The sequence below is a fragment of the Eulemur rufifrons genome, chromosome 30, assembly GCF_041146395.1.
Source record: "Eulemur rufifrons isolate Redbay chromosome 30, OSU_ERuf_1, whole genome shotgun sequence".
In the NCBI taxonomy this organism is placed as follows: Eukaryota; Metazoa; Chordata; class Mammalia; order Primates; family Lemuridae; genus Eulemur; species Eulemur rufifrons.
Genome location: NC_091012.1, coordinates 22,748,981 through 22,765,334, shown reverse-complemented (window position 1 = coordinate 22,765,334; position 16,354 = coordinate 22,748,981). Strand labels below are relative to the sequence as shown.

General features: G+C 51.0%; 1 protein-coding gene across 1 annotated transcript; it reads left to right on the top strand.

Annotated features, from left to right (window-relative positions):
* The first annotated feature begins 983 nt into the window (after window positions 1-983).
* Window positions 984-14,570, top strand: LOC138378640 (gamma-aminobutyric acid receptor subunit theta-like). The gene is made up of 9 exons (XM_069463987.1): window positions 984-1,132; window positions 3,178-3,266; window positions 8,271-8,338; window positions 9,726-9,946; window positions 10,500-10,582; window positions 11,099-11,236; window positions 11,782-11,934; window positions 12,782-13,038; window positions 13,809-14,570. Exons 1-9 carry the CDS (start codon window positions 984-986, stop codon window positions 14,568-14,570), a joined length of 1,920 nt encoding a protein of 639 aa, XP_069320088.1.
* The last annotated feature ends 1,784 nt before the right edge of the window (window positions 14,571-16,354 follow it).

Here is a 16,354-nt window from a genome sequence, read left to right as displayed (position 1 = left end):
GAGTCACACCTCAGGGAGACCCCAGCTGGTGAACCCTGAGTTTTCCCTGAAAACCCAAACTTGGTGCAAAGAGCATTCTGGGGAATTTAAGTCTTCAAGCAACTCTTGGGTTCCTGGAACCCAATTTCCATCCTAATGGAGAAGCAAGCCTGCTGTGACCGGAGCCCTGTTGCAAAACTCATCGGTGACCCCCCTTTACCCGACCCAGAGGTGAGGCGCGGTGTTACTGGAGGCCTGAGGGTCTGATAATGACCAGCAGTCGGGTACCTCCTGATCCCCCTGAAGTGTTCAGGTCTTTCAGAATGAAGATTCAGCTATGGCAGTCACATCACCACACTCCCTTCACCACAAAATACAAACTCTTGGACACAGTCTCTTCCAAGAGAAACGCACATTTTGCATTTTGCCAAGAAGAGACACAGGACCGAGTGCCGATGGCCTCGGACCCCTGCCCAGCCCTCCAGGAGCCAGCCCTCCTCCCCCTCCCACGGCCCGGCCCCGCCCCACCCCTGTCTGTGTCTAGAGCTGGCCAGGGGAGGACTGCAGAGGCCTGAAGGGGCGGGGGCCCAGGCGGCGCGCAGGCTGCGGGCGGAGGCAGGAGCGCGCGCCTTTTTGTGCGGCTGTTGGCACCTGCCCTATTGGCTGGGCCGGTGCTGCCGTCGGAGTGGGCGGAGCCAGCTCCGAGCCCAGCTCCGAGCCCAGTCGCAGCTTGGAGCGGCCGCAGACGGAGCGCACCTCGCAGCGGCCGGGTGTGCCCTGCCTGGGGCAGTTGCTCCTCCAGGAATCTGGGCTGCGAGATCCCGACCGACCCCCGCGCTCCCTGCTCCCTGTGCCCTCGCTGCTCTCTCTTTAGAGGAGACTCTTTGCTGAAGGGCTAGCGATCCCGCGCCCTCTCGCCCCGCACTGACCCACTCCCCACCCCCACCCCATCCCTTTCCACGGCCACGGCTCCCGGGCCCTCCGGCCCCCAGAGCGCCGCAGGCATGGGCATCCGAGGCATGCTGCGAGCCGCCGTGCTTCTGCTGCTCATCAGGACCTGGCTCGCGGAGGGCAACCACCCGAGTCTCACCCCGAAATTCCACTTCGAGTTCTCCTCCGCTGTGCCCGACGTCGTTCTGGACCTTTTCAACTGGTAAGCGGGCACCGCCAGGCTAAGCACGGCGGGGACCAGGGCGGGCAGACAGCCTCTGGCCTCTTGGACGGAGCGGGCTGGGGGTCGCTACTCGTACCGGGCCAGCTGAGCTCAGGCGTGAGGGCCCTGCGGGCCCCTGGGAGGGAGGAGGGAGAGTGGAGGCCGCCAGCTGAGATGCAGCCTTATGTTTCAGCCCACCTGTTACTGCGGCGCCTGACTGCGCCCCGCGTGTGCCCCAACCGCAACACGGGAGGGTGTCCTCACCCCAGATCTGCCCATCCATCCCGGAGGACTAAGCCTCCCGGCAGCTTTCCCCAGTCACGTCCTTTGGTACCTGTGGGATGGGGGAGGAGGATTCAAGGTGATGAGCAATTCACAAAACATAGACAGGAGAGACACCTGTTTGAGTCTGGATTTTAGTCCATTCCCTGGGCGCGCGCGGGCGCGCGCGGCAGAGTGTGCGTACATATATATTTTGAAGAGTGAGGTACTCTTTCCAATGCGGCAGATAGAAATTATTAACTCAATCTCATCCGAGCCTAAAGAGTGTGATCGGTGGCTGTATAACCATAAACCGTGTGGCCTTACATGGGTGTGCTTTTGTACTTACTCTTGTGAAAATATTTGAAGATTCAGGGTTTTTTCTGTGTTTGATTTCAAGTTTGTTTGGGTCTGCGAGTATCTGAAAAGATGTTAAACAGTCAGCCTTTACATGTAGATACACAGAAATGCTTATTTGTGGTAGCCAGGAGTCCTGAGTGTTGGTACATGGGTAATGTGTGGTCGGAAACAGGTGGGAATGAATTGCTTTAATTCGGAAATAATTCATGTGTACACTTTGGAATATTTCAAAATGAAATTTTTGATTAAAGATGATTGGGAATAAATTTTAAATGGCAAAACAGAAATGAGCATGTATTCAGAAAAAAAGGGGGGGGGGTAGTTGGGCAAGGTTCCAGCAGACAGCCCTGCAGTGCCCTCAACCCAACATATCAAACTGCGTCAGTGAACACACATGCAAGCACAGGCACATGCGCGCGTGCGCACATGCACACACACACACACACACACACACACAGATTTGCAGGGGCTGATGTTCCCTGGGTAATGCGTCAAAGATTCGAAGAGTCACAGTGATGCCAGGGCCTGTTCTCGTTCACAAGCCCTCTTGGGGGAAGGATCCCTGTTGAAGGGCTGGGTGAATTGGGTGAACATATTAGAAACCTGTGGAAAGGCCAGCTCTCTGAAGAGCTGAGCTGGGTCCACTTACATGTGCTCGCCTAAGATACTTCCAGGCTAGAAGCACATGCTTAGCAAAAAAGATGCCTGCTCCCAGAATGGATATCTTTTCGAGGACAGCTCTGAGCCCCAAGAATCTGAAATGGTTTGGTTGGATGAGGGTCATAAATCTCTGATACATGAGCAAGGCTCTCTCTCTGCGTCATATGCCATATGCCAAGTCTTAAAAACAGAGGTGTACAAAAGCAAGGTTGACATAAACGTGATAAAATGTCCAGCTCTAGCCCAGGTAGGGGAAATGAGCCAGAGAACATTGGCCTAGCTCAGGAGGGCACTGAGAGTAGATGTTGATTTTTCCTCGGGCAATCAAGTGCCCCTAGAAGGAGGACTCCCCCCCAACCAACCTGGAAAGCAGCGTCCAGGCTGATTGCAAGGTGGAGCTCCCTAGGGGGTTGAAGTAATGCATTTTTGAGGGCTCCCACCTGCCCACTCTCTCCCATCTCCTCTTCTCCTATTGCCTCCCTTCCTTCCCTCCCCCCACTCAGTCCTGCCTGGTAACAGAGAGCCAGCCTCTGTGCCCCACCCTCTGGATAAAAGCTGGGAGGGGGAAGGGGGAAAAAGAATGTGCGTCAGTGCTGCGCTTCTGGCTGACTCACCCTAGGGAGGGAGGGGAGCGGGGAGAGTGTGGTACACGTATGACTGGACTTGTCTGCGTATGTGTTAGAGAAAGGAAGGCCCTGGCAAGGTGGCCACTGGCAAGTCAGCCACAAGTCGACCAGCATTTACTGATGACTTCTCTGTTTCAGCAAAAATTGTGCAAGTGAAGCTGTGGTTCAAAAGATTCTGGACAGGGTGCTGTCGAAATATGATGTTCGTCTGAGACCAAATTTTGGAGGTAAGCCATGTCCAGTTACTAGAGGTCTTTGTGTTAGGTGGAATAGAGCTGAGACACAGCAAGCCAGCCCTAACCTGTAAAGCCACCAGTAGCACTCCCCAGCTCTGCTCCTCTGCCTCTCCACATGTCTCCTTCCTGACCCTGCAGAGACCTGTCAGGGAGCAAGCACTCCCAGGCTCACAAGCCCCAGGCATTCTGTGACCCTGGAATTTCTCCTACTTCTCTGCCTTTATATTCCTGAGACCTCCTGCCCCCTCCACACTCCTTTCCAATGGCATGGCTGGAGAAAGACTAAGCACAGAAGTGGGTGCGCAGCACACAGCACACTGTGTCTCTCAGGCTAGAGTTTCTGTTCCATCTCTGGGGAGGACACATTCTTCTACTTGAGTACATCGTTCTTCGGATCCTGGGCACTCACCCCATTCAGCCAATTCAAAACTGAGGGCATGGTCTTCTCTGTCTAATGCACTTAACCCACCTGGCCCCGGGCACTTCAACCTTGGCTCCCTCTTCCCCAGTCCCTTCAACACACTGCAGTCAGTGTGATCTTTATAAAGCCAGCCTGAGCACCTCAGGAACTTTTGATGGTTTTATCTAATTGCCAAATAAAATCCACACTCCTCTGTTTAGCACTCAGATCTCTAGCACAGAGATTAGAAATGACAAGGAAACTGACACTCAAACCTCCAGGCCTGACATATGACATATGTCAGTTTCTCCCTAGGTTTCTGCTTAACCTCCCTCCCCCTTAGAAAGGGCAACTGGCCTGGACCATACAGCTTTAAGTGATAAGCAACCTACTCGGACCCCAAACCACAAGAGCAGCACTCTCTGGCTCTGGGGACACCCAGAAAACTTAGACCAAGGACAGACAAAAGAAAGGGTGCATTAAATATGGGTTACTTGCATTCTGGCTCAAAGGCAGCAGAATGAATGGAGAGGCTAAGCCAAAGTAAGAACCCAACTTCCTGCCAGAGGTTGAACTAGGTAGATACCCGCTCTAAAGGGTTAATGAATGCTAATGTTCACATTTGTGCATATGAATAGATGTCTTCTCAATACCCTGGCCTCCCTGGGAAGAGCACACAGCTGGGAGGATTTGGCCTGGGTAGCCACCTGGAAAACCTGGGAGGTAGCTCCTCCCTCTGGAGAGTGAGGGCAGAGGCACTGCCCCGGGATTCAAGGTGACTGTGCACAGGGAAGTTGGGGAGGAGGGGGCAGAAGGCAGGCTCTCTGGCTGCAAGGTAGCAGCACCTCTTCTGGGTGAGTCCCTGAGGGAGAGAGATCCGCATACGGAAATCCAGGTGTTAGAGCACAGCCAGCACACCCTTGCATGGCATCAGCTTCTGGATCCCTTGCACCAAGCACCAGTGGGTGACAGGGGAGTAGCTACTTCATTTTCTCCTTGCCTCATTCTCACATTTCTCAGCCTAGGCTGACCAACGCCAACCACATGAATACACCAAGCACATTCTTCCCACTGTTTCAGCACCAGGTTGCTATCTCTGCAGGCATCCAGGGCTGGGGCTGGGGCTGGGGCCGGGGCCGGGGCCGGGGTGGGGGTGGGGGCGGGGGAGCAGGGGCAGGAATCAGTCTCTGGGGAGGGTTACACTAAGATGTGTGGGTATGCAGACCTGGAGTATGTAAGAAAAGGTGGATCCTTGGCTTGATTTCACCAAACAGCGGATGAAGGTGGGAGGGAAAGCAACTCAGGATCTTCTAGCATTTAGACAGAAGGGGGCACTACAAGCTCTATGTCTGATGCTGTTGTATGGAGGTGGGGGTGGGGAGACAGTTGATGAAACAGTTGGGCCAGGACATTCAGGATTTGGAGACCCCAGAACTCCCTGTACAGCCCCCCTGTGTCTGAGATGGAGTAGAATTTCAGGGATTAACCTCCTCCCCAGCACAGACCCCACATACAGGGGCATCACTTAACTATGGTCCAGTTCAAACAAGAGCCTTACTACTTCCTGAGAGTGGGGGGCAATGAGAAGAGGGGGGAAAGTTAACAAAGCCACCTCCTTCTGGCCAAGAGAACTGGAACTCTGCAGTGTTACAACCTGGGCTTCACCTAGCCCAGCACCTGGCATGACATAGGCTCCCCTATGTTGTGAAATGAAGGAACAGGTGACACATTTTCACCATGCCTTCATTTGTCTGCTCTTTCTCTGGCCCTCTAATCGATGCTAGGGAGGAAGAGGAGTTGGGGCAGCAAAGGTTCCAGGAAGGAGGGACATGATTACCACCACCACTTTTCCTGCCTTCCTGAGTCCATGGGAGGACAATGATGAGATACAGGCCTGAGGCCATCACCCTAGAGATGACGTTTAGACGCCTTATCAAGAAGTTTCTCATTCCCCTCCATCATCCTTTGAGGGATATGGGTTATCTTACCTAAGTTCTCATCCTGGCCACTGCTAGCACATAAGGTGTCCCCTTTAGGTGGATAAATTAGAAGGTCCCCTTCCTGCATCCCTGTGCAGGGTTCATGGCTCAGTGAGGGGAATGTGAAATGCATTTCAGCTTCCACTTTCCCCTTCAGCCGGGAGCCCTTGGATAACCTTCTGGCCTGGCCTTTAGGGTCCCCAGCATTCCACCATGAGGAGTGGGGTTGCCTGAGTGCTGTGGAATGGTCTAGACAAGAAGTCCAACATTGGAGGTGGAGGACTGGCTGCCTGCCCCTCTGGGACTTGTTGCCTGCCTGACACAGCTTCCAACCTCTAAAGACATGTGGGGGTCCTGAAAGGCAGTCATCACATAGCACTTTCCTGGGGCTTGTTCACAATAGCCCTGAATGCTGGAGTCTGGGCTGTGCCCTAATACAGAGCCCCATTTACTTTTCAGCTGCCACTCAGGTGCTTATTCCCAATAGCGCTTTGCTTGGTGAAGCGTTAGGCTTGGAATTACATTTCCCTCTTTGCAGCTCAGCTTCCGTGCAATCAGCCTACAGTGAAATCAGCAGGTTGAATTGCAAGCGTCATGTGTGTTTCCTTAGCAGCAGTGTGATGTAATACACAGAGAATGATGGCTTTGCTGTGGGGCTGGGTGTAGACGGGTTGCAGCTGATGAGGGAACAATAAAAATGTATTTGTCCACAGTGTCTTACAATTTGCTACATATTTTCATATCCATGGTCACATTTGAGTCTGCCAGTGAACAGTGTTAGCACTGTTCGCTGAAAAAAAAGCTAGGAAGCAGAAACACACTAATACATACACTAGCACATTCAGTTGCACTTGCACATTAACACACAATCACCCTCATACATACACTCACTCACAGGAACACACTCAGAAATTCACTCACACGCATGAGCATGATCACACATTCATGTCTACCCACACATTAGCACGCCGGCATGTACCAAACATGCACACAATACACAAATACACATAAATTCACTCACACACTAACACACGCAATGCACTCACGTGCACAAACATGTAACACATACATGAACATGTACACCCGTTCACTCACTCACGAATTCACTCACACACATTAACACACTCACACACTAACATGTTAATGTACACAAACACTCATAAAATTAAATCACACACATTAACATACCCACACATATTGTCACACAGCGACATACATATATGAACGTACTCACATATTTATTCACACACAAACTTGCTCACATACCCAACTGCATTCACAGATTTACTCACACACTTTAGCAAACTGACCCACACAAACATGCTCACACATTCACTCACAAATGTGTTCACATAAAGCACCACACTCAAATCCACTCACACATGAATGCACACATTAACACATACACATACAAACATGTTCACACATTGACTCACACACAAACATGACCACATACCCAAACCACTCACAAATTCAAAAACAGGAAGAAACACATTAATGTCCTCACACACACATGTTCACTCATACACACATAAACATGATCACACCTTCACTCACACATGATCATGCTCATATGTACACAGGTCCACTGACATGCTGAAAATGTGCACACATATGGATATGTACATGCACGTTAACATGCTTTTGCATTCACTCACACATGGGCCTTCTCACATACTAGAGCATGCTAATATAGTCACACTTATACATGAACTTACTCATACACATGGACATATCAGACAATCCACAAACATGCTCTCATATACTCATGTCAACACAACTAGCTCATACATGTGAACATGCTGATGCATTCACTCACACATAGACATGCTCACAAACATACTAACACATGAACAGGCTCACACACTCATAAATATTCACTCCCACACACATACATCCAAACACTCATACATTTGCTAACATAAACACACATGTTCACACATTCACGTACCCAGCATTCTTATACAGTCACTGACCCACAAACACACCCATACATTCCCACACTCACTCCCACATCCACAGGAGCACCCTCGTCCTTATGGACATGCTCACACATTCAGTCCCACACAGCACAAACACTCGCACACAGACATGCTCACATGTTCACATACTCACAGACGTGTCTCACACACACCGACACATTCACCTGCACACGAAAACACTCACAAATTCACTCACACATGGACATGCTCACATACATTCATACACACAGCTCACACAATCACACACAGATACACATGCACTAACATAAACATGCACGCACAGACAACTGTGAATCTTGTTTAGGGGCTCATTCCCTTCAGTTTTTATCAGGAAATATTTAGAAAAAGAGTGTTTCACCCCTTCATTTCCTCTGTTTTGCCCTTACCCCTTCCTTTCAGCATATCATGGGTCCACCCTGCTTTAAGTGTTTGACCTGCATTGACTATGAGATCAGTGCTATCATCATCCCCATTTGCCCACAAGGAAGCGAAGGCTCAGAGAGGTCAGGTGACTTACTCAAGGTCACACAGCTAACAAGTGTCAAAGCAGGTTCAGAGCCAGGCAGTCTGGCTCCTGAGTCTGTTCTCTTCTCCATATTCTACCCTTCATGTCAAACCGTCTCCTGTGTCGTAGGTGCCCCCGTGCCTGTGAGAATATCTGTCTATGTCTCCAGCATTGAACAGATATCAGAAACGAATATGGTAAGTATGGCAGTTCCAGCCATGGGGCTGGAGACAGGGGTCATGGGACAAGGAGCAGGGTTATAAGCCAATTCCAGCTGTTCTGACCCGTGACAGAACTCACGTGGAGGAACAAGATAGATTTTGCAAAATACAGCCACCTGGAATAAAAAAAAAATCAGTCAATAGAACCGCTCCATCACACTGTATCCAAAAATTCAGTTCCAGATGGATTATACACTGAAGAATGAAAGGCTTATGAATCTTTTAAAAGATCACATAGGACACTGTCTTTGTGTCTTGGAGTGGGTAAGGATTTCATTCCAAAGACACAGAAAACACAAATCATAAAAATAAATACTGGTAACTCTGACTATATGAAAACTCTGTTTAGCCAAAACTTCTGGAACTTCTATTTCGCAAAGCAAACAACCCCTACGACGAGTGTGAAAAGATAAGTCAGAATAGACTAAGCTATTTGCAGTGTGGAAGACTGATATTCAAACAATACATAATTTCTGTGAATTAAAAAGAAGAATATTTTAAGAACAGATAGAAAAATGATCGAGAAATGTAAATAGGAATTTCAGTTATGCGACGAAAACAGAAGAGCAGATAAGCATAGGAAACATATGAAAAGATGCTCAACCTACTTAGTAGTAAGGCAAAGTAAAACCACAGTGAGAACCCATCACATACTCACCAGACTGGCAACAGTCAAAAGTCAGACAGTACCAATCCATGCTGGTGAGTTGGAAGCACTGGGAACCCTCAGCCACTCTCCACTCTTGGCTCTTGGCAGTGGTGTAAACTGTAACTTCCACCTCATCATTTTCATTTTGTCGTGGTTTGGGGCTGTATGGTGTGTTCACCCAATAACATGCGTAGTATATTCATCTGTTACCCAGCAAGGCAAGCGAACACATTATAATTACACACGCCAGCCTGAGTGGATCTCACGAATAAAATGTTGCGTGAAAGAAGCAGATCATGAATACACGCAGTATGATTCCATTGGGATAAAGTCTTTATAAAAAGTCTAAGCAATATATTTTCTAGGAATACATGGACAATGAAACTCTAACAAAAAACAAGGCAATTATTAATCATAAAATCTAGGATAATGGTTACTGCTGAGGGGTGTGGGAAATATGTTCTGGAAGGGCCACATTGAGGTTTGAAAGTTGTTGGTAATGCTCTGTTTCTTAACCTGGATTTTAATTACAAAAGGGTCATTTAAATAATCTTTTTTTAAACATCCATATGCTTCGTGCACTCGTCTATAGTTGCGATACATTTCAATATGCTTGCACGCACAAGTATATGCACGCACACACACACAAATACACAAAGTGGACAGAGCTGGAACAACCTAGCTTGCAACTGGGATTTATCTTTCTCTCCCCAGGACTATACAATCACCATGTTTTTTCATCAGACCTGGAAAGATTCACGCTTAGCGTACTATGAGACCAACCTGAACCTGACCCTGGACTATCGGATGCATGAGAAGTTGTGGGTCCCTGACTGCTACTTTGTGAACAGCAAGGATGCTTACGTGCATGATGTGACTGTGGAAAATCGTGTGTTTCAGCTTCACCCAGATGGAACGGTGCGGTATGGCATCCGGTGAGTCCCCCTAGGGTGCCGGGGATGTCCCACCAGGCTTCCTGCTTCCTGCTGAATATGACACAAACACATTCTAAGGGCCACAGGAACCCGACTTGCATTGGCCCCCCTCACTCACCCTACCCAGTAGCCAAAGTGGAACTTTCAGAGATTCCTGTAGGCTACTTGACTTCTACTGTTCCTTCTGTCTGGAGTGGCCCCTTCCTCCTTTCTGTGAGTTGAAATTCTGCCCACCCTCCCTTCGACTCCTAACTCACGGACCCTCACGTGCTTCCTTAGCAAGCGCAAGTCTCCTCCCGTCTCCCCATTCGGTTCTCTCAAGGGCCTTCCCCATGCTGACACCCTGCGGTTCTCTGACATGCCACACATCTTATCCTTGTTTAAGTCCTGCCAGGTGTCTCATGTCTCTCTCATGCACAAGTGGCCCGCCTCCTGCCCACACGTGGGTTGATCCTTGGGTCATGCTGCTCTCCGCAGCCTTGCAGTTCTCTCAGGAGTGGTTGCTTGCCTGGGCTGGGCTCACGTTGCCCTTCCTTTCTGTTTTCCTTTACAGACTCACCACCACAGCAGCTTGTTCCCTGGATCTGCACAAATTCCCTCTGGACAAGCAGGCCTGCAAGCTGGAGGTGGAAAGCTGTACGTTCACCTCCTATGGCCCCTCTTCCCACCTGGGGCTGTGGCGATCGGGAAACCAAAGGCGGAGCTGACAGTGAGAGGGACAGCACACCTCTACACCCCCTCCTCCTCCCCACTCTCTCTCTCCTACATACATAGGTGATGGAGATAAAGAAAGACAGGTGGTAGATACCCATGATAGGTGATTGATTGACTGCCTGATGGGGGTGTATATATGGCATCTGGGAACAGATGGCCTTTAGGGTGTGAGTTGTCCCCTTGGGAAGTGGCACACACTATTGAGAAATTGTGCACAAGCTGGTGGGTGGGAGCTTGTAGCCTGTCTTTGCTGTGCTTTCTTTTCTGGCTAAGCAACTCCAAAGTGAGGGTTCTCTTTCCCCAGTGTTCAGGCTCAGCAAAGCATAAAGGAGCCCCCAAAATGGCAAGTTCCAGCCATCCTTTGGTTTTCAGACTGCTCTGGTATGAAATCTGCCTGTGCCCATTTTCTGAGACTCTCTGTTTCTCTCCCCTTCACAGATGGATACACGGTTGAAGACATCATGCTATTCTGGGAAGACAACGGGAGTGCCATCCACATGGCTGAGAAGCTGCAAATCCCTCAGTTCTCTTTCCTGGGGAGGACGATTACTAGCAAGGAGGTGTATTTCTACACAGGTGGGTCCCATCCCTTCCTTCTCTCCTGTCCCTTGTCCCCTTTGCACTCCCATAAACTCCCAGTGGCCTCTGCCTGGTAGCCTTACACTCTCTGCTGCCTCCCTTCCCATTTCCCACTGGTTCTGCACGCCTGCCAGGCCCCCTTGATAAAGCCCCAACAGCTCGCCCTGTGCAAGTGAGGAATGGCTGTGGAAGCACTGGGCCCGCTTGACCAGGTTCTGCAGGTATAAAGGATTCATGCTCCTCTCAGGGCTGGCCTCTCAGCCTCCCTCTGTTCACAGCTTGGAGCCATCTCTTGCCTCTCCCATTCCCAGACGTCAGCTACCACGGAGCAAATGAGAAAGGAATGGGAGAGAGAAAACTTGCTCTGCCACATGGGCCTGCTGAGATGTGCCATTCTCACTGGCCTTCTCAGGCGGGGTGCCCGTGGTTGGAGTATTAAAGACTGAACTGCCCATCGGTCACCGCCCCCTCCGTTGTGTGCCTCTCCACCCTGCAAAGCCCCCGGACCCTGCCACCCTGACATCAGTGTGTCTCCTTGCCAGGGTCCTACGTGCGCCTGATACTCAAGTTCCAGGTCCAGAGGGAAGTCAACAGCTACCTTGTGCAGGTCTACTGGCCTACGGTCCTCACCACTATTCTCTCCTGGATATCGTTTTGGATGAACTATGATTCCTCTGCAGCCAGGGTGACAATTGGTAGGTCCTATCTCCGTCCCAGGGAGGAGCGTGGGTTGTCTTCCTCGGAATAAAAAAGGCGAGCGTAAGGGAGTGGTACCTGGCGCAGCGTGTGACTGCATGGGCAAGGAAGCAAGGGCTTTTCCGGCAGGCGTGTGGGTAGGTGCTCGGCCAAGTCCCAGTGGAGAGACTGACATTGGAGATGGGTGTGAAAAACACACTAGACTTGCAATCCTGGTATGTTGTGCCCAAAGTACCAGAATTCATAGTTTGTCGAGTCCATAAGTCAATGGACAAGTCACACATTTAGATCAGAAATACAACACAATAAACATTGATTTAATCCAGGCATCATAACACATTATCAGGCAGCAGGGCTTCAAGAGGAGCTGCCCTGAAGGAGCCTCTAATCGGCCCCAGATCCAGGCCTGCTTTCTCTGTCACCGTCTTTGGGGCAGACTCCTTGGCCTACTTTTTCAGGAGATCATTCGGGACTAAACCTTTGCACTTGTGTAATAGTTTAGGGCTCACAAAATTTTCCCGGGGACTAAAGGAAGACAAAAGGGGAAGGGGCCAGCACAGGGCAAGGGGGAACCACAAGTGTTAATCACTGAGAAGCAGCCTTGGCTGGGGTTTTGGCACTTGACCGTAACAGTGATGGGGTGTCATTGACCGCTGAGGCAGAGGCTGGGCTTCAAGAAGCGGGAGGAGGAATAAAGTGAGCACATCAGCAAAGGCGCTCCCCGGCCCAGAGAGGGGAAGGCTTTTGCTGAGGGCCCTCCTCACTCCAGAGATGGCCAGAGGCCCAGTGGCTTGCCAGGAAGCTCAGCTACCAGAGGAGACTGAGCCGGTGCCGTTCTGTTTGTAGGTCTCACTTCGATGCTCATCCTGACCACCATCGACTCTCATCTGCGGGATAAGCTCCCCCACATTTCCTACGTCAAGGCCATCGACATCTATATCCTCGTGTGCTTGTTCTTCGTGTTCCTGTCCCTGCTGGAGTATGTCTACATCAACTATCTTTTCTACAGCCGGGGATCTCAGCGCCACCATAGGCGACGCAGGAGGCCACGAAGAGTCATTGCCCACTACCGGTACCAGGAAGTGGTGGTGGGGAATGTGCAGGTTTGACTTTTTGACTGACAATCAGCTTTCCCTGAGCACCTCTCGAGTCCCGGCTTAGTGCTTTTGACCCTTCCGCATTTCTTAGTTCCCTTAATCCTCGCACACACAGACACACAGCACACGCATGTGCGGGTGCACACACACGTGAACAGTAACGAGGAAGTAGGACTCTTTATCATCACTCCTTGACACACGATCATTGTCCAAGGTCACAAAGCAAGTACACAGCAAGGCTAAATTTCTGCAGACATTTGGACCAAATTCGGTCCACTTTGCATGCGTCCAGGGCAGGCAATGAAGCTGGAAGGGAAGATGGGCAGAGGGAGGCTGAAAGGAAGACAGACGCCGGAGAGGCTGGCCTGCCTACCCTGCCTTCTTTGGCACTTCTGACTCCCAAGGCAGTGCTGAGGCTCTTGCTGTGGGCAGTACCTTAATGTCCAACAACGTCCCACCTCCTTGGCAAAGAGCCCAGCCCTGCCTGCCTGAGCAGGCTTCCATCCACCACACAGCACTCCTGAGAGAGCAGCTTCCCCCAGGCAGACATCGGCTTGGCAGCCGCCATGGCCTTCCCTTGCATGCTGACAGCTTCTTGGTCCTGTTCCTCAGCCCCCTGCACAGCAGAGACCCCGAGAGGAGACGGCTCTGTCTGTCAAGAGATCAACAGTAACAATGCAAGTGCTGATGAGGAAAGCCCCTCCCCTCTCCCTGCCCCCGTGCATAGCCACCTAGGCCACAGGAAACTGATGAGCCTATCCATTATCTCCTCAAAGGATGGCCTGATTATCGTGGAAGACGGAGTCAGCTCTCTTCCCACCACGCTGGCTCAGGCCCCCCTGGCAAGCCCGGAAAGCCTCGGTTCTCTGACGTCCATCTCCGAGCAGGCCCAGCTGGCCACCTCGGAAAGCCTCAGCCCACTCACTTCTCTCTCAGGCCAGGCCCCACTGGCCACCGCAGAAAGCCTGAGCGATCTCCCCTCCATCTCAGAGCAGGCTAGCCTTGGCTACGGTGTTCGCTTTAATGCTTTCCAGAATGGTGACAGTGTCATTCCTACCGAAATCCGCAACCGTGCTGAGGCCCATGGCCGTGCTGAGACCTGTGACTCCGAAGACTCTGATGGGAGCTTGAGCTCAGACGAGAGCCACGGCCGTCACCCCAGTGGGCGGCCCGTGCTTCGCCGTGGCCAGGGCTGTGTGCAAGAAGCAAACCGTGAGCTGGAGGAGATCCACAGCTTACACGATGACGTCAATGTTGAGAGAAGCTGCCTTGGCCTTGAGGAGCAGCCTGAGTGTGATGCTGATAGTATCTGGAGCCTGGATGATGATGACCTCATGGCCAGTGGCCAAGACAAGGACAGTAGCTCAGAGTCTGAGGACAGTGCCCCCCCAAGCCCTGGGTGCGCCTTTGCCGAAGAGTTCTCCTTCGATCTCTTTAACCCCGACTACGTCCCTAAGGTTGACAAGTGGTCCCGGTTCCTCTTCCCTCTGGCCTTTGGGTTGTTCAACATTGCTTACTGGGTGTATCACATCTATTAGGCCCCCAGTGGCCCCAGAGCGGCAGGGACACTGTGCTCTGCTCCTTTATGGTTTCTTTTGGTTTTATTTTTCCCTCTCTCCTTCATTCCTTTTAATTTGTGCCTTTCCGGGCAATCTGATCAGTTCCACACTTCTCTTTATAAGCGTGAGGTGGAGAGTGATTGAAAGCGTGTATTCTGGCTGGAAAGGAAGGGACTGAGGAGGAGTTGGAGGTAAAGAGCACATTGATTTCCTTTCCTGCTAGAAGGCTCTCACCTTTCCAAAGACTTCTCACAGATAGTAAGCATGGAAAGGCCCCTGGGAATGTTTAGAGGACAGGGGGCAGCCAGGTTTGGGGACAGGGGAAGGATCTACGGCTTGCTCACAAACGTTTCTGGGGTCTTTTCTGTTCCCCTGAGGTGTCAATATTTCTTTTTCATGACTTTTTCTCTTCTTTTTTTTTTTTCTTTTTTTTCCTCCTAGGGCTTACGGACCTTGCTCACCCTCTGCTTAGGGCTTTATAGGAAAAAGTCAAGCTGGGTTGGGCTGGGGTGCACAGGGGAAGGGCTAGCCATGGCTTGGAAGTTCAGGGAACTAGCCATGGGAAACTCGGGGAGCATTTGTAAGTGCCTTTTTCCCACTCTTTTTGTCGTATTTAGAATGCGGCGTGGTGGTGCAGGGTTGGGAGGGGTATGTAGGTGGGTGAGGCTGCACGGCGACCTTTCAGGGTAAGTGACGGAGCACACACCCAACGGGAGCTTGCAGTGGGGCAGGGGGCAAGGCCAAGTTGGAGGTGACACTGTTGAGCTGGCCTCTTTGGAGGAACGGGAACTTCTCTTGCCTGTATTTCTGCTTCAGAATGCCTGACACCAGGGACTTGATATATCTTTCTGAGTCGGGAGTTCGCTTGGTATCAGACGCTGAGTTGATCACGAATCCCAGACTAAGCTCTTGGGAATAAGCACTAGGGTTAGGAAAGTTCAGACTTGGTAGTTCACCGTCTGACCCAGACTAGCAGATGAACATCTACTGTAAATCTATATACTAATCCTTTCTATCGTCTAGTGCATAGTGTCAACAAGCTCACTGACCCACCACACCATGGGACCCTCACAGGAGCCCCGCGAGCCAGGAAAGGCAAAGCACATTGTTCCCAGTGTGGCAAAGAAAACAAACGGAGCTTGTGTGCCGTGGTTCAGTCCCTGCAGCGAGTGAGTGGTAGAGCCACCTCACTTACTCTTCCTTCTCCTCACTCTCTAAACCAAAGAATTCCCCTTTCTTTTCTCCCCTTCGCAAAAGGGGGTGCTCCGGCATGGAGTCTGCCTCTCTACCAGGGCCCCCAACCTTACTCTACAGTACTGGTACCGGGGGTGTCTCTGCAGGAACTGGCTGGCGGCCAGCCAAGGAGGGGGATGTGAACAGATGGTGAACATGGTCACTGCCCACCCAGCAGGGCTCCTAATGGAAGTAGGCTTGGCCTGCGCTTCAGCTTGCCAAGCAGCTCCACCTCATTGATGGAGGCCGTGAGGGAGTGAGTGTCACCAAGCACTCAACCTGTACCCCCCTTTCTCCTTCAGAAGCCTCTCCTGCAGCCCCTCACCCCCTCTGCCTACCTCCCTTTAAGTATGCTTCTGTGTTTGTGTTTCCTTGTATACCTGGATGTGTTCGTATGTATCAACGTAGGTCTAGGTGCATGTACAACCTTTTGAGAAGCTGTATACTGCTGTGCCTATCGCTGTAAATCTATGCTGCCATGCATGCAAGTGTATGTGCAATAATGTGTGGATGTGTGCATGTGGATGCAA

Excerpts from the sequence above, each read along its gene's own strand:
- LOC138378640 (XM_069463987.1), top strand. The coding sequence starts at position 984 with ATGGGCATCCGAGGCATGCTGCGAGCCGCCGTGCTTCTGCTGCTCATC. Across the intron at positions 8,339-9,725 it reads AGATATCAGAAACGAATATG|GACTATACAATCACCATGTT; the intron begins GTAAGTATGGCA and ends TTCTCTCCCCAG. Across the intron at positions 10,583-11,098 it reads CAAGCTGGAGGTGGAAAGCT|ATGGATACACGGTTGAAGAC; the intron begins GTACGTTCACCT and ends TCCCCTTCACAG.